This window comes from Metarhizium album (genome assembly GCF_000804445.1).
Source record: "Metarhizium album ARSEF 1941 chromosome Unknown scaffold_1, whole genome shotgun sequence".
Classification (NCBI taxonomy): Eukaryota; Fungi; Ascomycota; class Sordariomycetes; order Hypocreales; family Clavicipitaceae; genus Metarhizium; species Metarhizium album.
Window position 1 is genome coordinate 2,412,151 of NW_024467575.1, and position 21,525 is coordinate 2,433,675.

Genomic DNA, 21,525 nt, shown 5'->3' on the forward strand with positions numbered 1-21,525 from the left:
GTGGGGGGGGGGGGGGGACAACTTGCTGCAGGCGGGGCGTGCGGCGACGGTTTGCCGTTGTCGTTTCGAGGAGAAGAGGCAAGACGGGGGAAGACGGGGGAAGACGGGGAAGACGGGGAAGACGGAAACGACGGAGACGACGTGGCGTGGTCAAGCTAGCAAGTCAAGACAAGGCTGCCGCACGGCAATTGCCTCGGACGCAGCAACTTGGATTCTAGGGAGATTTTTGAAATGCTCTTGGGACTCGAGCAAGCCAAGATTTGCGGCCCGGACGGAGCAGGGACCAACCAGTTGGCGGGCTCGTACCGTTAAGTACCAGTGGATGGGATGGAAGGTAGAAGAGGCATAACTACTTAGGCACAGTCACAGTCACACGCACAACATACCGTTGGAACTTGTGCAGGAATGAATATTGGATTGGCAGCATCACCCAATCAACGAGCGGCCAAGGCCAGGATGCGGGTGCACAAGAGGTACCTAACGTACTTGAGCACGTAGGGGCTGAGTTGGTAAAGGGAGTAACAGCTGTTCGTCCCTGTTCGTCCCAGGAACCCCAAGTCCATGAATGTCCCGAGCACCTGTTGACACTCGCGCCTGTGAGCCCGGTCTGTGCACCTGCCTCCAATGTCCTCCGCACTCAACATTGATGATTATTAGAGGAGGCTGCCCCGCTGCTCGTTGATTGGGCCCCTCAGCCTGTGCAGCCGGACCATCCCATTGATCCGGCGGCAGACATGCGGCTCCATCCGCTCACTCATCTCTATTGTTCGAAATGTTTGCTGTTCACCGGCTCCACGGCCCGTCATATTAGCATTCTTGCTGGCTGCGTCGCTCACCAAAAAGGAAAGATAGGCGGAGAAACAGCGGACCAAAGCCAGTTCATGCGTTGCGTTGCGTTGCGTTGCGTTGCATTCCGAGGCATCAGTTGACTTGTTCACCTTGAGGCTGATGATATCTTGTGCATATTCAATGCAAACAAAGAAGGAAAGAAGGAGGAAGAAGAAGAAGAAGAATAATAATAATAATAACAAAAAAGAAGGTGTGCGAAACAACGGAATCGAAAAAAGCCCATGATTTGAAGCGTCACGAATCTCGGGCTGAAACTACCTGACTGAAATCAGAAACCTAGGGGTATCATGCAAACCTCACAAAACCAATGCCCAACCGGCCTCACCGTCCATCATTCCAAAGGACTTCGAGAAGCTCGTCGTCGAACGACGCGCTCACTGCCTTCCTCCTTGTAGCTCGTCCCAATTCCCGAATCGCTCCTACTTCCGCCGCCGCCAACATTTCCGTCGTCAATGTCGTCTTCATCATCCGCCTCCGCCGCCGCCTCCGCCTCCGCCTCGCCCATTGGTATATCGGACAATGATTGTTCTGGCTCCTCGTCTTCCTCCTCCCTCTTTACTTCAGGCTCTCTCTTTACCACTGGGCGTCCTGCAGGGCCTGCAAGGCCCGCGGCGCGGTCAGTGTCCTCGTCTGCATCGTCGTCTGTGGATCCGTCGACCTTGTTCTTCCCACTCTTGCTCACCCTGGTTGCGTCCCATACGACCCACGCCACACACATGAAAAGAATCTCGCACACCCAAAACAAGAATGTGAATGCCATGTACGTGACCAGCCGGTAATGAAACATCAGCCATCGTAGTCCCCGTAGTTGCGCCGCCAAGGTTAGCGAGGTGCTGTAAATTTGGATATCCTGTCCGGCTTCAATCTCCACAAACGCAGCTGTTGGCTGCATCGCCCTGCCGTCAAAGCTGACTCGTTGAGCAAGCTCAACCGTGAGACTGCGAGCCTGCGAGCGCGGAAAGAGAAGATAGTAACCCATGAAGAGCACACGCCTGGCCACTGAAAGAATGACATCTTCGTGCGGCATCAGTGCGGGCCGACGGGCCTTGAAAAGCACCTTTTTGGCCTCGAGATAGTGTCGCCCATCCATGGCATTTCGACCGCTCGAGTCAGATTTGTAGTCCTTGGCCAAGTCTTTCACCAAATACAGAGACACCATGAAGTTTCCCCGTTCCGTGTTCGCAGGTGACCGTGGCATGGAAAGGGTTACCGAAATATCGTAGCCTTGGTACAGCTTGGGCGACGGATACGTGAGTGGCGTGACCCCGTACGGGTTTGATCCTGATCTGCCATGGCCAGGGTCCTATTAGCCTCGACCGGCACAATTTCCATCGTGCCTCGACAAATGGGTGCGACGTACTGATATTGGAGATACACCGGCATTGTGATGAACTGATCGGGCACAAAGCTCTGGAAGAAAAGTGCTGTTGCGAGTGACGCCAGTCCAAACAGCGTCACTGCGCTCGAAACCAGAAGCACCACATTGACGGCGGCCCTCTGTGCCGGTTTCGACGTAATCACTCGCGCAGTCTCTCCGAGAATTTCCTGGATCGCGCTTCTTTAGCATGATGACGCGCCGACCAACGAGACAGCCACGAGAATCAAGTGAACCTACCATGATTGGATCCGAATGCGCCCCTAATCTAGAGACACAACCAAGGTGTTTTCAAAGCAATGGGGTGCAAAAAGAGAGTTCACCATCGAGGGTCGAAGACGCCCAAGTCTTGGTGGTGGCGGGCCATTCATGACGCGCGCGTCTCAAATGGGAACACAGGGAGCGCGCGTTTAGCGGCTTTGGCGGCTGCTGCGTTACCTCATACTCGAGTCGCAGTCACCCTAACCCTACCTAAGTACCTGATGCAACGCCTTTCTTGGCTCAAATATTTTTCTGTCCTTTGGTGTGTAACAGGATATTAATAGCAATGTAAGTAGAAGCACCGCCGACTGCCGTTACACTATTTACTGTGTCATCCCAAGTGCACTGCATTCACCAACACTTAGCCCATGCGATCATCTCTTACATAAAAAAGCCTTGTAAATCGAATCCCAGCACATCATTTATACTCAAGAGACATAGCTTTACAATCTGAGCTCAAACCCCCAACTATTTCCGTCATCCTCATACATTATCCCTTTGTTCAAAATGCGAGGGTAAGCTGCCCGTCCTTGCTACTAAAAAGTCGGCAGAACAGAATGTGCATCAAAGCCACAGTTCTGCTCGTAGTGATTGGCCATGCCTTCCATACCATGGTAATATATGTACAACATTCGTGCCACCAGCGAGTCATTTCAACACGGTTGAAGATAGTTGCTGGGGACCAGCCCGACTCGGCCACTGCCGCCGTGCACTTCCGCCTCCCACCAGCCATCGTCTTGATGACGGAGGATGGCCAGGTAGTCGCCCTTGGCAAACCCAAGCTCTTCGGGAATGGCGGCCTGATACATGTAGAGAGCTCGAGCTGTTCAAGTCATTAGCCGAGCATCCTCTCTGCTTCAGGGGAGAACTTACCGAAGTGCAAGATGGGTCTGCCATCTCGCGTGTACTGTCTAGAAGGGTCAGCAACACTCTTGCTTCGAGGTCGTGATCCCCCGTCATAGAGGTCAACGGCACCTCTGCCTCTCTTAGAACCAAAGCGATCGTCTCCCGCCGGCGCCAATTGAACAGCCATGTCTGAACCGCTGCCGCCGTAGCTACTACGCGGTCGGTCATAATCTCCTCTAAACGAGGCTGGGGAAGAACCCCTAGCAGAGCCCCGGGCTGATCCTTGAGGAGATGCCGATCCATAGTGGCCCTGGCCTGATCCTCGTTGCTGCGATACGCTGACCTGAGACCCGCCTCGATGATGGCCACCGTACGGGTTCGGAGATGCAGACCGGTAACGGGTATCGCCGCTCATCCGAGGCTGGGGAGATGCACTGCGAGTGGGTGCTGGTGAGGCAGCTCGGGGTATGTCGCTCCCACGAGTCACTGGTCGCGACGCTGGCGATGTGCCACGGTTTCCGGCGTCGCCGAAAACAGCGCGGGTCTGATCTGTTGCTTTCTTCGTCACCTCCTTCATGGCTCGAGAAGTAACCGCGGGTGGCGGAACCCCCAGTCGAGAAACAGAAGCTTGAGTACTGTATGACGGTGGTGCTTCACGACCACTGTGTCTACCAGATCTGGGATCTGCTCCCGGAATCGGGGTAGCTATGCCATGATAGTGGTCGGCAGACATCCTCAACGATGACTGCTTACCCAAATTGACATCTTTCAGTTCTGCCAAAGCCATGGCAATAGGGTCTGATTGATCAACGTCTTGTTCACGCCCTCGGCCAGGTCGTCTGCGACTGTCAGGGGTAGTGACAGGGAGCACGTTCTGGCCAACACCCAAAGCCAGGCTTGCGTTTGCATCAATAGGCTCAGGACTGGCAGTACGCTCCTATCGACAGTTAGTTCCTGCGGAAAGAATCATCCTAGAGACATGGACTCACCAATTCCCCTCTGCTGTGAGCCACATGCCACGTGTTTCGGTTCTGAGGGGAAGCTTGCACTTCTTTGGTACTTTTTCGGCGGAATGGACTATGATTCTGAAAGAAGCCGCTCTTCTTCTTAAGTACTCGCTTCTCTGGGCCCATATTCTCCACGGGTTCTTGCTTCACCGGCGAAACTTGTCCACTTTGGGGCTCAACGCTAGACATTGAAGTGGGAATGGAATAGTCGCTGTGAGATTCGCGGCTAGAGGGTCGAGCCGAAGGTGGTTGTGAACTGCGGTCCGACTGCGGCCCAGGAGGTACGGTCCGGCACAGCATTGTCATACCATCCATGGGATAGGGATCGTGAGGGACCGCGGCCAAAGGACCGTGCTGATTGGCATAATACTGAGGCGGCACCTGTCCTCGGCGCTGTTCGTCCATGGAGTTTTGCATTGGCGGAGGCGCCTTCTGAGGGGTCACCGTTGTCTCTCGGCTTGTTGGCTGCGGGGGCTCCCTGGCTTCCCTGTGTGCCAAGTTGTTCGCAAGCATAGAGTTAGGGTCATGGTGAGACTCAAACATCGATGGTTGGGGTGAAGAGGATCGGAAGGCTGGATTGATACTTCGTGGGAACTGGGCCACGGAGTAATTCTCATCCTCGGACGCTTCAGACTGGCAGTCATTAACGTCGCCTCGGCAGAAGTTGATGTATTTTGGCGGATCAGGGATTTCCTGGCCAGTTCCTCTCTCTGTGATGAAATGGACGATGTCCTTCCCCACCTCCATGTTCTCAAGCGATAGCCTGATTTTCTCGCATGATGCGTCGTCACTCACACAGACAGTGGAGGCAACATTTGCAAATGTCCATAGGCTGCTCTTGGTAAAGTCCAGACGCTCCTCTTCGAGGTCCTGAAACTTGTCTGCCGCAGCCTTCCATTCCCGATTCCATCTGGCTGTGGTCTCCTCCAATATTTTCACGGCACTCTCGTACTCAGTGTTTGCAGTGGCAAGAGAGATTTGTGTCTTCTCCAATTTCGCCTTATTACGGCGCTCTTCCTGTCCCATCACCATGTGTCCCTGGGCCAGGTAGCCTTTGATCTTCAAGCACTCTTGCTCATACTTGTCTCTGGTCTGCAAATCCAAAATGATCAGTATTTTTTTTTTTTTTTTTTTTTTTTTTTTTTTTTTTGCAAAATTACCATGGAATTGACGGCGTAACCAACCTTGTTTACCTGCTGCGTCTGCTGGATTTTGGTCTTCAGCAGCTTCTCGACCGTGTTTTGCACAATCTTCCGTCTTTCCTTCATGCCTCCAGCAAATGCCGCCAACGGCTCTTCCAACTCTGACTTCATCTGAGCGGCAATACTCTGGTGTTGTTTGGCCATAGACTCCACCTCCCCTCTGACAGTATCCAATGATGTCCTCAACGATCCCATCTCGTGAGAGCCAAGCGATTTTCGGCTTAAGCTTAGCAGTTTCCTAGCATATTCGTCTTCAATTGATGCTCGAGCTGGAGTTACCAAACTGTCAGTCTCTATTCAGAGAGATTGTTTTCGTTAGTCATACCACTGTAGAATGACTTCAGCTCGTCAGATGTAGTTTTTGCACTTTGCATCCGCTCTAGAAGCGGCCCGACTCCTGCATCGTCCTTGCCCCAAAAATTATTTGCAACTGTGATTTGATTTGATACAATTAGAGTCAGTCCGTGGTAAAGACCGCCGTGTATTATACTTACACGACAGCGCCACCGCTGGTGCTTCAACTGTTGGAGCAGGCATCCTGCCCGAGGAAAGGATGGCGTCCCCTGGAGATCGCAACGTCAAGAGATGAAATGACAGAAAAGGTGATCAAATGAGTCCAGAGAATTCGAGTCAGAGTCACGCCATATAGATTATCTTGCTTCTCGAAGTTGTGTTCTCAAAGATAATAACAGGTGTGGCACACGCTTCACGGCGCAGGTCACTGGGACCCCATTTGTTGGAGTTGAATAGCTCCTGACCGTTGGCAGAGCAACGAATCGGGCGCTCACGTGATCACACTCTGTTGGAGCTCCAAGGCGCCCTGCTCCCAGGGCTCGGCGGAACTTGCCGCCGGGGTGGTGCATCGATTTCTGTACGCCGCCTTGCCTCGTCCTCACTGCCCGATAAGTACCTGCACAAACCCACGCCAAATCACTGGTCTCTCAACATCGAATTCCGCTCTCAGCTGCATCACGTACGGTGTCCGGTATTCTGACGACGATCACGGTTGCTGAATCGCCGCAGAGCTTGCCCCCCACAAGCTCTCCAATCCTGCCGCATCCCTCTGCGACTCGCCATTGTCCGAAGCATTGAACCGCCATTGCTGCAACGAGTTGTTTGGACCGACCAGACCAAGCAACACCGGTCAACTCTGCTATCTTACCTGTAGAGTCGCGTCCACCACAGCCGCACTGCGACTTTCTTCCCATCGTGCAGCCAACGAGCCTAAAGAACGAATCTAGCCCCATGTAGGAACTCTCTGACGTTCCCTTCCTACGACTATTACCGTCCCTCGTCTCTGAGCCTACCTGCCTGCCAAAACTCCACAGGCAGGCGCTCTACAACAAAGTCCCGACTGCAGCCAGTATACCTCCATGGTCCCTCCGCAAAGAACGGGATCATTTTCTCCAAACCCAGCTCAGACTCTCCAGACTGGAAGCAATCATTCTCCCCATCCATCGCACGCTGGCGTCCTCAGTGCTGGCGCAAGCCCCAGCACCAGCAGTCCGACAGGGCCCAACTCCGTGACGAAGATTGTTGTAGCACAAGTCTACCTCTTACTGAGCACTATCAAGGAAGAAAAGGAGGATACGTCCAAGTGGGATTCGAGGGGTGCACAGCTACAAAAACTCATCGATGAGAACGGAATGGAGGTTTTTTCAAAATACTTCACCCGGCTGGTTGCCGGAAATGCCGCTCAGATATTTCCCAGCCTCAATCGGCCGGTCACGGGTTCCGGCAACTACCATATCCTGGTAGTCGAAATGCGAAAGATTGCACATGAGCCAGAACAAGCCAGGAAAATAGCGGAGTCAGTCGAAAGTGGAACGGAAGACATTTTTCGAGATTTTGATCTCTCGACATTCATGGAGAACTTCAAGCTTGATGCTTTGGAGAAGACGCTTCTGGCCTTGGCTTTCAAGATTGGGTCGCGTTCGGACCTCAAAACGAAAGGTAAGGAGCCATACACTACACAGCAATCTCTTCACCCAGCGATTATCAATCATACTGACACAAACCCAACCGGGTTGATGCAACAGCCGATGCCATCCTGTCTACGAATTTCTCCACATTTCTTGATATCATTTCGCATCCTGACAACGAGGCACATGCGGATCTATCTCCACCCTTCATAGCCCTGGTGGTTGACCGGTTTATACAATACCACCCACCAAGCTTCAACGCCTCTTCCCGACGTGATTTACAGACTTACGTAGCCAAGCGATATATCAGTATGGACCAGGCCCCTCCATCTGAGGTTTTGGCTGCGCTGGATATCGGTCGAGTTTTGGCCGATCGGCCTGCGAATGCTCTGGCAAGATATATCCAAAAGACTGGTTCTGAATTCACTAGGGACGAGGAGGCTTGTATCCTGTACCTGCAGAATCGTCCTAACAACATCCAGCTTAATCCCGAACAAGTCTCCGCCGCTTTAACATATGTCACAATTAGCCAATCCCCAGAACACGACCCCACTATCCTCGTCAATGCGCTACAACGAGTGATTGGAAAGTCCTTCGATTGGAATGAGACGGTTTTGTTCTTCGATCAGCCATCAGCGCGCATTTCGTCTTTCCAGTTCCTTCGGCTTTATACTGCATTGCTACCAATTGCAAAAGACCCGAAATACAACTTCGATATCCAGAGACTTTGGGGTGGGTCTTGGAGTGAACCAGAAGCTCAGCTATCTTTTGTGAGCGCGTATGCATCTTTGGCCCCAAATCAGCTTGATGCAACAACTGTTCCTGGCTTAAAGAGGAGTATCTCCATCGAAGATTACGTCAACTCGCCGGCAAACGTGCGAGAAAGAGCTGCAGTAGCTGTCAAACACCCTCTGGTGTCTGTCGCTGCTCTTTCCGCAATTTTTAACGTTGCATTGAACTCTGTCCATGCGTCACAGAGCGTCGAGGCCAAGCGGTTATTTCAAGAGGTTGTCGTCCCGAACTTGGACATCTTCTTGGTCTCGGCTCTTGAGGTTCCGCGAGACACATGGGCCCCGATGGCCGTGGATACATTAACTTCGCTATTTGAAAACTTTTTGTACAAACGCTCCCCAGAGTATGATTTCGTTTTGGACAGCCTGTGGAGGAAAGACAAGGATTGGGTGATTCAACGATTGATTGATGCCCATGCTGTTAAACCTGTGGATCTTCCCCTCATCTTTGAACATGCATTGCGGCATAATTGGCTCGACGTTCTAGTCTACCTCCCAAACGGTTTTGGTATTGATCTCGCTGCTCTGGCTCATACCGAAGGCTATTTGGACTTGAGCAGTTGGGCAAGCTTTAACGCGGAGAGAAGTGCAGAAATATCCCGCACACTTTTGCAATTTCTTTTGATCAAGGCAGAATTGGAGATACGGTACCAACGGCCAGCTGACGGCCAACTGCCCATGAAATCAAGTACAAGCCTTCAAGTTCGTACGGTGTCGGCACTATTGCAAATTCTGGAGGACTTCCTGCCCAAGGCACCCGTACAAGACCTTATCATGGTTCAGCGTCTGTGCATCACGGCATATCCTCGATTGATCAATTATGGCGAAGGCTACGATAATGTCATTGACGAAAACGGGAAGGACGGCAATGGCTTGCCAGTCGCAGCCAACAGCAAAATGGAAGATCATTATAAGAAGATGTACGGCGGCGAAGAAGACGTGCGCACCATTGTGGACATCTTGAGGGAATATAAGCACTCTAAAGATCCTTTAGATCAGGACACTTTCGCCTGCATGATCCATGGCTTGTTCGATGAGTACAATCATTACCAGGACTATCCACTTGAGGCATTGGCTACGACTGCCGTACTCTTTGGTGGCATCATCTCTCACAAACTAATATCAGACTTGTCATTGAAGATTGGGCTTGGCATGATACTCGAAGCTGTCCGAGACCACTCGCTCGACAAACCGATGTTCAAGTTTGGACTTCAGGCCCTGATACAGCTCTACGTGCGTTTCCAGGAGTGGCCGGGCTTTTGTCGACAATTACTGCAAATACCGGGTCTTCAAGGCACCGAAGCCTTTAAGAGGGCTGAAGATGCTGTTCACGACCACGAAGGAGACCTTGTTCGCTCTAGCAATGGAGCCGGCACACCCCTTGCACTAGCATTCAATTCGGATACTTTTGCTAATGGTGCCTCCGATGAGCAACCTGGGGCCGACGCACAAGCTCCTGCTTTTACCGCAATCGACGTTGACTCCACCATCCCTGGCATCGAGTTCGAAGAACCAGGCGAGGAGGAGCAGGGCAAGATCCAGTTTGTGTTGAATAACATTACCGAAGGTACTATTCAGTCTATGCGAAATGAGCTACGGGAAATGCTTGAGCGCAAGCATCAGCAGTGGTTTGCCAGCCATCTAGTGGAAGAACGTGCCAAAATGCAGCCCAATTATCATCACGTTTATCTCGACCTTGTAACTGTCCTGCAAGATAAGGCGCTTTGGGATGAGGTTCTCCGAGAAACATATATCAGCGTGTCAAGAATGCTGAATTCGGAAACGACAATGCAAAACTCCACCGAGCGGACGCATCTCAAGAACCTGGGTGGTTGGCTCGGCTTGCTGACCTTGGCGAGAGATCGCCCTATCCGGCACAGGAACATTGCGTTCAAGCAGCTGCTCATCGAGGCCCATGACACGAAGAGGCTCATAATCGTCATCCCCTTCGTTTGCAAGGTTCTGATCCAGGGCGCCTCGTCTACCGTCTTTCGTCCCCCGAATCCCTGGCTTATGGATATCATTCATTTGCTGATTGAATTATATCATCATGCAGAATTGAAGCTCAATCTCAAATTCGAGATAGAGGTCCTCTGCAAGGGTCTGAACCTCGACCATAAGAGCATTGAGCCGTCTGGCGAAATTCTCAATCGGCCCGCTTTGGAGGAAGCGACAGACGCACTAGGTCCTGAGCAACTAGAAGCGTTCGAAAATATATCATTGAACGGACTTGGGTCTACGGTTGGCGCAGGCATTTCTACGCAGTCTGTAGCTGCTACAATTCCCGACCTCGGCCCCCTGATCACTATTCCACCTACCAATGAAATGGTCATCAGCACAACACGGCTGCACGAAATTGTCCGAAGTGCTATGACCCGAGCACTACAAGATATAATCCAGCCTGTCGTCGATAGATCCGTCACTATCGCGGCGATATCGACGGCGCAAATGGTTCGAAAGGATTTTGTGACAGAACCAGACGAGAACCGCATGCGCGCCTCTGCGGTGAGCATGGTCAAAGCAACCGCTGGCGGCCTGGCCTTGGTTACCTCAAAAGAGCCTTTACGAGCCAATTTGACCAACCACATGCGCAACTTTTCCAGCGATCTTCCCTCCGGCCTTCCTGAAGGCACCATCATCATGTGCGTAAACAGCAACCTCGACCTTGCTCTCAGCATCATTGAAAAGCAAGCAGAGGAACGAGCTGTGCCAGAAATTGAGGACATGATTGAATCGGATCTCGAAGCCAGACGACGACATCGTTTGCAGCACCCCAACGAGCCATTCTTTGCAGCAACTGTGAACCGCTGGGCAATGACTATCCCAAATCCATTCAAGTTGTCTCCCACCTCCAATGGTCTCAATCCAGAGCAAATGGCTATTTACGAAGATTTTGCAAGACAATCGCGAACTACACCAGCCGCGGCGCCCACACACGCAGCATCAGCTTCAGATACCACGCGAACTCTGGCCAACGAGGTGCTTCAGGAGCCATACACAAATATTCCCAATATTCCTACGCCCGCAGAGACCCCTTCAATCCAGCATTTAGGCACACAGATGCAGCCCTATGCACCTGTGCAGACTGCTGCTGCCAATGCCATGCCCAGTGGGCGCAATGCTGGTTTTCACCAGATGGATGTCAGGACCTTGGCCGATAAAGTGAACAGATTGCTCCAGGAACTGCTGAGAGTTGCAGGCGAGGCTCGGGAGGATCATTTTTTGGATCTCCCCAGGCCACATCTCGTCCTCGACGTTGTCGACGCCCTTGTTCAGTTGATTATTAAGACGTCTCAGAACTCAGAGGAATTTGCCATTTACGCAGCTGAGCAGATCAGTGCGCTCATCTTCCAACAGGTGGAGGATAACCTTACGCTCGAGAGCCTGGTTCATGTGCTGGAAACCCTACGCAAAATTTCCGGCCCTGCTTTGAATAGCCGTGTACGTGCCCTGTTTAGCCAGCAGCCGGGATCGAACTTTTTAAATCTGCCTCTCCTTGCAGCCCTCATTCGCACCGACTTGCTTGATTGGAGAAACATTGATCTGGCAATGTCCAAGGCCATCGAAGCCCGTAAAGATGGCTCACTCGAATTTCTCGAACACATGCTTGACCTAGCGTTGCTGAACAACCGCCCAATCGCGCTGTACGCCGACTTTATTCGAACTCTAGAAACTGCCTGGGCCTGGATATCTGAGGAACCTGGCAGCGCCGCTGGACAGAGGCTGAAGGCGAAGCTGATGGGCTCAGGACTGCCTCAGCCATCCCGGGTCCCTACAGACGTGGACAGTCAAGCAACAGTCTTCCGACAAGACCAAATGGAATATGTGTTTGAAGAATGGGTCCATCTCTGGAACAACCAGAACGCACTCGACAAATCCATCACCGTCTTCATTCAGCAGCTGCAAGCGAAGCAAATTGTTCGTGATAAAGATGACCTTTTTGTCTTCATTCGGACTGCCATAGACTTGTCCGTTGATCGATTCGAGCATATTCTCCATGTCGGCGCTATAGGCGATGCATATGTCATGATTGATGCCCTTGCCAAACTCATAAGCATGTTGATTAGCCTGCATGAGGATGCCTCGAGCTCCCGTGCTTCGTTCCTCGACTCAATTCTGGTGTTGATCACTTTAGTCCTCAACCACCATCATGTCAAGAGAGGCGAACAACTGAACCAAAGGGTCTTCTTCCGCTTGTTATCAATGTTGCTGCATGAGGTGCACAACGAATCTGAGAACCTTTCAGAGCAGGAGAAGCGAAACATGATGCTGAAATTTGCTGCTAGGTTCAGTGACTTGGGTCCTCTGCGACTCCCTGGTTTCACTTTTGCGTGGCTCTCTCTTATCCAACACCGAGTTTTCTTGCCTGTCATACTTCAGATGCCGGACAACGCTGGATGGGGCCTCTACGTCAATCTGGTGGTTCAGCTACTCGACAGCCTGAGCGAGCAACTGAAGGCTTTCAACGTTTTGACCGTATCGAAAGAAGTCTACAGGGCAACCCTCAAGCTTCTGATTGTACTGCAGCACGACTTCCCCGATTTCGTCGCGGGCAACCATATCAGGCTTTGCGCCAGCATTCCTCCTCACTGCACCCAGCTGCTCAACTCTGTGCTCTCAGCCAATCCTCAACAGGGATATACCAAATTGCCAGATGGGAAAGAGGATATCAAGACGTACCTTGGCTTGATTGAAGAAGCCAAAGCAATGTTGCAAGACGGTGGGCTGTTGGATTTGGTAGATCAAACTATACATGCCGGCCCTTCGGAAGACATTGTCGCCCAGATCGCCCATGCCATGACACAAAGCGAGCCGCAAGAGACTTCGTACGGGCATATCAGCGTTGCGGCTAACCCTTACGTGATTGGCTCCCTTCTAGTTTATATTGGCAATCAAGCAGCTGAAAGACTGTCCCAGACATCTTCGTCCATTGCGATCACGGGCAGCGAGCCAGAAGTATCTACATTGTCGCTCCTCGTCCATGAATTGGCGCCAGAAGCTAGATACTATTTGATTGCCGGCATGGTGAATCAACTACGGTTCCCGAATAGCCTTACGGAATTTTTCAGCCAGGTGCTTCTCCATATTTTTGGAAAGGATCTGAACGATCCTGAAGAATCGGACATTCGCCAGGAGATTATTCGAGTGTTTCTGGAGCGACTGGTGGGTTACTGGCCTCAGCCATGGGGTCTCATGTTGACGGTTTTGGAACTGGTGAAAAACGAAAAGTACATGTTCTTTGATCTTCCTTTTGTCAAATCAATCCCAGAGGTAAGCTGGTCAACACCACTCACTCATACAGAACCGGCAAGAAGAAAAAGAAAGAGAACGAAGGAGAGGTGCTAACGAGACGATGACGTTTAGGTTGCCGATAGGTTCGCGGCCATTCTTCAGAGACCTTAAGTTAGGCCAATTGCGGGTTGCATTTAGCGACCAACGTTACACGATATGTAATGGGAGCAGCAAAGAGTACTCAAACTTTGGATGGAGTGATGAAGCCGGGAAAAAAACCCAATCGGCGCTAGGTTCAGGGAATTAAACATGCCATGTCCACACATTTGCGGCTACGTCAACGGAATCAACGACAACAACTAGGATTACATGATTTGGGAATAGATGTGACTCGCAGTCCGGGCACACGCGACCTGACCTGTCTTTGTTTTGGGGGAAACAGAGACCTGGTGCACATGGGTCTGGACGGCGCCTTAATACCTGTATTAATGTACGATAGGCGGGATGTCTGTTTTGATGTAGTGTGGAGGTCAAATAACACGGCGTATCAACTTTCTTTTCTTTTCTTTTCTTTTCTTTTTCTTTTGTCGAAAATAGCATGCGGCGTGGGAGTTGGCTTTGGGGAGATGGTTTCCAGAGGAAGAGGTTACCGGAGCATACTAGAAACGCACACACTTGAACGGCGACACTTTTGTCTACAAGACTAGACTGGATGCTACTGCTTATATGCGTTCCCTGCCGAGAATGGCTCACAACGAGACGTACCCACGCATGACCTGAACGGCGGTACCAGCCAGCCGGACATGGTCAACCCTGTTGTTCTTCATTTCCACCTCGACAACAATGTCGCTCTCCTTGCCCATTTCAACACCCTGAGTGATGTCGTATCGTCGTTTAGGCATCCCAGTCTGCCCCTTGTCGGCCTCGATGCTGAGATAGCTGCCCAAGCAGCACGCTGCGGACCCAGTGGCTGGGTCCTCGAATAAATGTTCCATCATTCTCGTGCGAAGCATCTGAACCGGCAAGCCAGACTCCTCATCCCTCCTCTCCCCCATCTTGACGTAGTAGAGTCTCGCAATCAGCCCCCGTCTCCAGCCGTCGTCCAGCAGCTCCTCGGGCGGGAATCCGACACCCGTCTGCTGCACCTTTGCCAGCTGCTCCAGGCTCTCCAGCTCGACCAACAGAAACGTGACCCCGTTGACGATGCTCACCACCGGCGAGCTGAGCTCGCGCTCCCGCAGGTCCTTGTCCGCCTGTAGCCTTTCCGCCGAGTACAGCTCCGAGGGCCGCAGCTGCCGGGCCGTTTTGGCGTGAAGGTGCACGTCGTGCGGGATGCTGGCCTGCACGAAGCGCTCGCCCGTGAGCTCCAACGGGACGGGGCCGGCTTTGGTGAGGAGCGTGTCGACGCCCTGGCCGAGGAGGGAGACGGCGGTGCCGATGGTTGGGTGGCCCGCGAAGGGGATCTCTGCGGAGGGCAGGAATATGTCGATGGTGCGCGTCTTGGCGGCAGACGGGTCGGCGACGTCGTGGACGAAGACGGTCTCGGAGAGGTTGAATTCTCGGGCAATGGCTTGCTTCTGAGCCTGGGTGGGAGGCGGGCTGAGGGTGGGCGGGATGGTGACCACGGCGAGAGGGTTGCCGCGGTAGGGGGTGGCTGTGAAGACGTCGAGGGTGACGAAGGGGAGTTCGGTGGGCATTTCGGGGCGGTACGCTTGAGCCTTTTGACGGTCGGTCGGATTGTCGTGTGTGACGATGGGACGATGTTTGCGGAGACGGTGGTGAATCCGAGCGTGTCTTTGGAATGACGGATGGACTTGCGAGTCGGTGCAGTCCTGCGGATGACAGGGGCCGGTGATGATGTCGCAGCCGTGAAGATTGTTGGGATGTCAGGTCAAGCTGGCCGGGTAACTACCTCGCCATGTCGGACCGTCTCGGCCGATGGAGGTTTTCGCAGTCATCGTGGCAGCTTGTCCGGGCGGGCCTGCTGATTCTCGAGCAGCCCTCGATGAAGCGGAGTAGGCCGACGAATCTGTAATCTCCATCCCTCTATTGGCCAATTCTCCAAGTGCCTCGTGCCTCGCGTCAACGTCGTTATGCACCTGGCAAGTCATCAACCGAAAGGCGCGCGGGATGATGGAGTGGCTGTTTGGCGTCGCTTGCGGTCGGTCACTGGTGGAGGTGCCGGGGAACCTCTGGGTAAGTACCTTAGGTACCTACTCCAAGGTACTCAAGTACTCAAGTACCTACAAGTAGGTACCTACCGTAGGTACGTAGTACGTACCTAGTCAGCTGTGCAAAGCAAGTACTCAGCACCTGCCACTCCGCGGTAAGATTACTGGTACTCGCCCGTACTCCATACACTGACAATGCACCAATCCGCGGGACGGGACCACATTCTGATGGATCGCCGGTCCAGGTCCATCCGCCGAGACCCTGAAAGCTGAAGCTCCGGGTGGGTAACTATTGGGTCTTTTCCTGATTTTCCCGCGTCCCGACTCGATGAGTGGCAGCCTCCAAGGCCGGGCAAATTGATTAATGAGGTGCTTTCCCGGCCGTCCCCCCGTCCCAGCGTTTGCATCAGTTTGACGAGGGAGGTGGTGAGGCAAAAGGAGCGAGAGCACGCCCGAGAGTCGAGACGCAAGGACACTCGGACTTGGCAAGATGATGAGTGAGGTACGGAGTACTCCAGGTGTCCATGCCGCGAGTTGCTCTGCACAAAAAATAGACGCAGCCGAAGATGGAAACCGCCGTAGGACACCGGCTGCCAATCACCCAAGCTGCTCTCCTCCATGGAGGCAGGGGGCGCGGGACGCAACGTATTGGTGATGGTGAGGTCACGACTCATGCCATGGCCCATGGCGCATGGGGACACGCACCAAGGGAGCGGAGGGGGGGGCGGCTTATTGTTTGGCCGACACCACGATGTACAGCGCAGCAGTCGCCTTGATGACTTGTTTTTTGGCGTATTCTCACGACATATTGCGGTGTACCTCTTGCCCAAGTACTCAAGTAGGTGGTAGTAGTCGTAGTCAAATGTATCTACCACGCCCGAATCAGCTGCTGCACCCTACCGGCGCAGACAGCTGTGAGCAACAGAAGCAAGTGAGAGCAATAATAAATCAATCGGCGTCTGCCGTACGGGGAACTGCACGACGCACGATGCACGATGCGCTCCGAGAGGACTGGGTCGTCATCCGGCACTCGAGCAGGCTACTATCAACTTATCAACTAGCAATCAGATTGATCGCATCGAGCCAATGGCCATCCACACATCCACGGACACGCAAACGAGCAACTCACGAGCACAGTTGCCAGTTGCCAGCCAAGTGCCGTGCATGCCGTGAAGCCAGATGAGACGAGGCTCTTGAAACGCACACCATTCCCCTGCCTTGCTTCCGACCGCAAATCACTTCCAGAAGACGCCGTACTACCGCAGGGCCCCCCTGGGCGGCGAGTGAGTGACGTGCAGGAGAAAATCACCTACGGAGTACGTACTTTCAAAGGCATCCAATGCCAGGTTTTTTTCCCTCCCCTTCCTAGCAGTGACCTGACCCCGTCCAAGACTTGACGTCTTTTTCTTTTTGTTACAAAAATTGCAGCAGCCCGTGAGAGTCGAGCATGCGTCCGACTGATCCGCGGCATCGGGCTATGACGACAGAGACTAACAGGAGATCAGTCCTTGGCTTCTCAATGGGGCAATCGCGAGGGCCGTCACACCAAGCGAGGGGTTTACCAGCAACTAGTCATCTTCGAGTTGAAGGTCGCGCTTCACCCCATGCACATGTGCCTCCATTTAGAGTGTTGAGTGCTAGATGCCGCGAAGGATTGTTGAAGCCTCGTCGGCCGAAACATGTCAGGATTGCCCTGTCTTGTCTTGTCTTGCCCAACATCCCTGGCGTCGAAGCATCTCTCCGCGCGAGCGCGGAGAATTTGGAAACAAACTTCTTCGCAATTGCGTACCCTACAGAGTACGAAGCACGTATTTCCGCACTGATAAGATAATAATTCGTGCAAGTAGCGGCTAAAAGAACAAGAACAAAAAAAACTCTTAATACAAAATGCTCGTCATTGACTCGTGAATTTTTTCTTTGAAGGCCGGGCTACGTATTAGATTATGCAGTGACGGAGACGTGCCGCCGCTGCCAAACAGGCGGGCGCTCTCCTCCGGCCGGGGCAGCAAAGGCAAAAACTCAAGCCAAACAGCTCCCAAACAGCTCCTGTGCAGAAATAAGAAATAACAGGGCAGGAAAGCAGGCAGGGTCCCTCGTCCCGCTGGAATGCGCCTCCCCTGCTCAACCCAGACTTGTTGGACTGGGGCCCTCCCAGCTCTCCGTGAAAGGCCATTGGCCAGCTGGGTCCCGATTTTTGTGCCGACTTGACGCACCGATGGCTGCAGCCCCACTGACGTTTAGCGGGCCCACTTCGGCAAGCTTGCAACCAGCTCCTGGCCAATAGGATATTGGGGGAATGAAAAAAAAAAAAAAGTTCAAGCTCTCGTGCTTGCTGCCTTTTCCCAGCCAACGCTGCTGGAGAATCGCCTGAGGCTGTCTTCGCCTCCCGTCCCAAGTGTCCCAGGTTCCAATCCTCACTTGTCCCCCATCCCCATCCTGGCCGGCTGGCTGTTCGAATCCCCTCCCTTTGTGTACTATTGTCAACCGCCCTCTTTTGTGATATTTTATTCTCGTCTTGCAGCCGGGCAACCCTATCCTGTGTTTGGCATCGCGGGAAATTCACACCGTTCTGCCACCGTCCCCTTATGCCACACATCTCCTAGCAGAGGGATTCGGCTTGCCTTTTCAGCCTCGTCTCATCTCACTTGGCCCAATAATATCAACAAACCCCTTTCCGCCGTTGCCGTTTCTCTTTCCCTTTTTTTCGATAATATCCCCCCTTGCGCAAACACAGCGAGAATGCCGTACAACACGCGCCGCAAATCACTGTCCCTGCCCAGCTTGGGCATACACATTCCTGTAACGCACGCTGCTCGCGCTGCCGCTGCCGCTGCCGCCGCCGCTGCCTCGACAAAGGCCACGAGAAGACCTCACTCTCCGTCGTCGTCGTCGTCTTCGTCTTCGCCAGCCACGTCGGCGCACCTTTCAGACTCTTCAGTCGATACGATGGACTCGCATCTAAGCAAGCGCCTCAAGCGATCACACGGAGCCGCCGCCTCTGCGCCCGTTGAAGCCATCACCGAGCAAACCCCTCCTCCCTCACCGGCCGCGCCCCCCGGCGTCGATATGTCTGACCTGGACGTGATACGCAAGGTTGATCTCGAGGGTATCAACGATGATATTGTGGAGGCTTCGATTGTCCAGTTGCAGTCGACAGCGAACAGACCGCACCTCATCAAGGAGTTGGCCACCGTTCTCACTCAGACCTTGTCTTCTGTCCAACAGTGCGTTATTATCTGTCCACAAATCTCCTCTTCTTATTTTGGATCAAATTGCTGACCCCCCTTCGTTCCTACAGATCTGCCAATCCATGCGCCATCATCTCCTCCCGCTTAACCTCATACATGAAACGGCCGTGCTGGACCGCTCTCGCCCCTTGCCCCCTTGCTAAAGAACTCGAGACTGTGCATCCCCGCCGCACCTACTTCTTTCTCACGACTTGCCCGCGACAAAACCTTCCGGATTCCAGCATCACTCAACCAATTCGTCTCCCCGCCGTCGTTACCCCCTCCGTATCATTGACTGATGATTCTGGGTCTGACGATGCCGACGGTCGCCGAAGAGAGTTGAGTCCTTCTCCCGAGGTGGATCTTTCGTCACCGGAGTTTGATGACATGGAGGACGACGCGGGCATGCCCATCACGCCCATAGGTTCATTCAAATCCCACAGTAACCGTCTGAGACACGGAAGAGACTTGCGCCGTGACTCTCCACCTTTGGAAACTGATGAGCGCGAGTTCACCCAAACTGCGGATATTCTTCAAAAACGCAAGTTCATTCACGAAAACACGCCTACTGGTTCTGAGATGGCTGAGCGCAACTCTACCGTTGAGTACGGCTACCGCGACGACGTTTGGTTTGGCGATCGTGCTCTTGCGACGGTCGCCTTTTTCACCAGTCCGGCTATCAAGCCGAGCCCCATGTCAACAATGCGCAAAGACGACGATGCTGACAGCTGGCTGAAGCTCAGCAAACTCTTTGAATGGGATAGAACTGCAGAGAGTATCGAAATCGACGAGCTTGACTGCCTTTTAGACGCCTGCTGATGACACCACCTTTGTCGCATTAATGCTTTTTCTTCTTCACCAATATCCACAATCTCAACCGTCTGGTTACATGTATTCTGCGCAACGCAAGGCGCACGGAGTTATGGGAGTAGGCGGCAGTGAAATGATCACAGGCGAGGGGGTTGGGTTGCTGGACGCCACGGTTGAATATTAATTGCTGTCTGTCAGTTAGCCTCTTGAGAAGTTTGTGTGTGTAGAGGTACATGTACATATAGATTGTCTTGGAGGGCGATTTCTTTGAATGATGCCATGTACGAGGAGATGTAAGAGAACAAATGGTTTGATTCTCTAGAATACAAAAAGGGGAGACTGGCTTCTGGCACAAACCAGACACACACAGAATCGCAAAATGACATGCCACTCATTGCTTCTACAAGCCATGGTCTTTCTCATATTCCCCTCATACATGAGTGTCTAGACTGTGTAAACTTTTTGCCCTTCGCACATGGACCTACTTCTTCTCATCTCGCATGCGTAGTTCTACCCAGACCAAAGTACCCATTTGCATCAGGTTTGGTCGGTCGATCTTGACGACCTCCAGTCCCGGTGTCTTTTGCACGGCTTCGTCGACGAGCGCCTCGATGTCGCGGTTCCACCAACAGCCGTACTTGTCGAAATGCCTGTCCGCATTCCTGTCCAAAAGACCATTGACGAGTCCGTACCATCCTTTGCCGTGCTCGAGCAGGATGATGCGTCCGCTGTCGGGTTTGACAGCGGACGCCAAATTGCACAAGACGGCCACGGGATCTGCCACGGAGCAAAGCCCAAACGTCTGTATAATGGTATCGTACGTCGCCTTCGACGGGGGCGAGGATGGCCGCGCCGCGCCGGCCGGCGGCGGGAGGGCGTGGTGCGCGTCGGCGCAAATCAGGCGCAGTCGGTCGCCGAGAAAGGCCAGCTGCCCGCCGGGTCGGCCGTCGCCCGTGGGCGTCCGTCTCTCGACGACGGGCCCCGAGTCGGCCGTTGGCGGGACGGCCGTGACGAGCCGTCTGCGCGCGACGTCGAGCATGTCCGCGGATATGTCTAGCCCCGTGAAGGAGGATATTCCCCTGCTGGCCGCGGGCTTGCTCCGCGACGCGGGGCAAGTCTCGCGCAGTGCATCCCAGTTGTAGTATTTGAGGTTTCGGCCCGTGCCTACGGCCAGCTCTAGCACGTTGCCGCTTGCGTGGTCGGCTAGTTTCCTGCGCAGCTTGGTGATGCCCATCCACCATTCGGGGAGATCCAGTTCCTTGTCGAACCGCTCGGCATTGTCGCCTGTCAGGGCGGGCGGGCGACCGGTCGGCGTGGCGTGCTGGCAGGATGTTTGGCTTGGGTGGGCTTTCAAGGAGGCGGTGACGGTGCCGACGATGTAGAAGCCCAGGAAGCCGGATAGGAGGGCGGCGCCGGAGAGTGGGAGCCACGAGCGGCGCCAGAGGGATTGGAGGGTATCGGTGCCGGTGCCGGTGCCGGTGCCGGCATCGCCGGGTTGTGAGGGATGGGGAGCATATCGGGGTCGAGATGAGGGCTTCGGGGGGCCGCTGCTGTCGGGTTTGAGGCGTGAGCTTAGCCTTGTCTTGGGGGGGTAGGAGTGGAAGACAACTCACGGTCTGTATGATTTTGAGAGGCGAGGAGGAGGAGGAGTGGTACACGGCGGTTTGGGGGCGGGCGATTTGCGAGGAGCTTTGGACGCTGTGCTGGCAAAACGTCTTGGGAGGCGAGTGGCGGGAGCGAAGCCACGCGTAGTGACGATCATTGGTACGGCATGGCCCTCTTTGGCTTTTCCTCGATCGCCCGTTGCAGAATTCAACGTGGGCTTCCGGTCC

At 53.5% G+C, this 21,525-nt stretch overlaps 6 protein-coding genes across 6 annotated transcripts; 2 read left to right on the forward strand and 4 right to left on the reverse strand.

The window, feature by feature from the left end:
• Positions 1-1,180: 1,180 nt before the first annotated feature.
• On the reverse strand, positions 1,181-2,232 carry MAM_00696 (tubulin-tyrosine ligase; the record flags this gene model as incomplete). The annotated part of the gene is made up of 2 exons (XM_040819495.1): positions 1,181-2,135; positions 2,210-2,232. The coding sequence occupies 2 exons, from the start codon at positions 2,230-2,232 to the stop codon at positions 1,181-1,183; spliced, it is 978 nt and encodes a 325-aa protein (XP_040682760.1).
• A 906-nt stretch (positions 2,233-3,138) lies between these two features.
• On the reverse strand, positions 3,139-6,077 carry MAM_00697 (Fps/Fes/Fer/CIP4-like protein; the record flags this gene model as incomplete). The annotated part of the gene is made up of 6 exons (XM_040819496.1): positions 3,139-3,308; positions 3,359-4,268; positions 4,321-5,430; positions 5,499-5,809; positions 5,866-5,970; positions 6,035-6,077. The coding sequence occupies 6 exons, from the start codon at positions 6,075-6,077 to the stop codon at positions 3,139-3,141; spliced, it is 2,649 nt and encodes an 882-aa protein (XP_040682761.1).
• Positions 6,078-6,913: 836 nt separating this feature from the next.
• Positions 6,914-13,656, forward strand: MAM_00698 (CCR4-Not complex component, Not1; the record flags this gene model as incomplete). The annotated part of the gene is made up of 3 exons (XM_040819497.1): positions 6,914-7,493; positions 7,676-13,524; positions 13,618-13,656. 3 exons carry the CDS (start codon positions 6,914-6,916, stop codon positions 13,654-13,656), a joined length of 6,468 nt encoding a protein of 2,155 aa, XP_040682762.1.
• A 578-nt stretch (positions 13,657-14,234) lies between these two features.
• MAM_00699 (Phenazine biosynthesis PhzC/PhzF protein) lies at positions 14,235-15,182 on the reverse strand (the record flags this gene model as incomplete). The annotated part of the gene is made up of 1 exon (XM_040819498.1): positions 14,235-15,182. The coding sequence occupies one exon, from the start codon at positions 15,180-15,182 to the stop codon at positions 14,235-14,237; it is 948 nt and encodes a 315-aa protein (XP_040682763.1).
• Positions 15,183-18,395: 3,213 nt separating this feature from the next.
• Positions 18,396-19,702, forward strand: MAM_00700 (uncharacterized protein; the record flags this gene model as incomplete). The annotated part of the gene is made up of 2 exons (XM_040819499.1): positions 18,396-18,880; positions 18,955-19,702. The coding sequence occupies 2 exons, from the start codon at positions 18,396-18,398 to the stop codon at positions 19,700-19,702; spliced, it is 1,233 nt and encodes a 410-aa protein (XP_040682764.1).
• Positions 19,703-20,174: 472 nt separating this feature from the next.
• Positions 20,175-21,455, reverse strand: MAM_00701 (ubiquinone/menaquinone biosynthesis-related protein; the record flags this gene model as incomplete). The annotated part of the gene is made up of 2 exons (XM_040819500.1): positions 20,175-21,243; positions 21,307-21,455. The coding sequence occupies 2 exons, from the start codon at positions 21,453-21,455 to the stop codon at positions 20,175-20,177; spliced, it is 1,218 nt and encodes a 405-aa protein (XP_040682765.1).
• Positions 21,456-21,525: the final 70 nt, after the last annotated feature.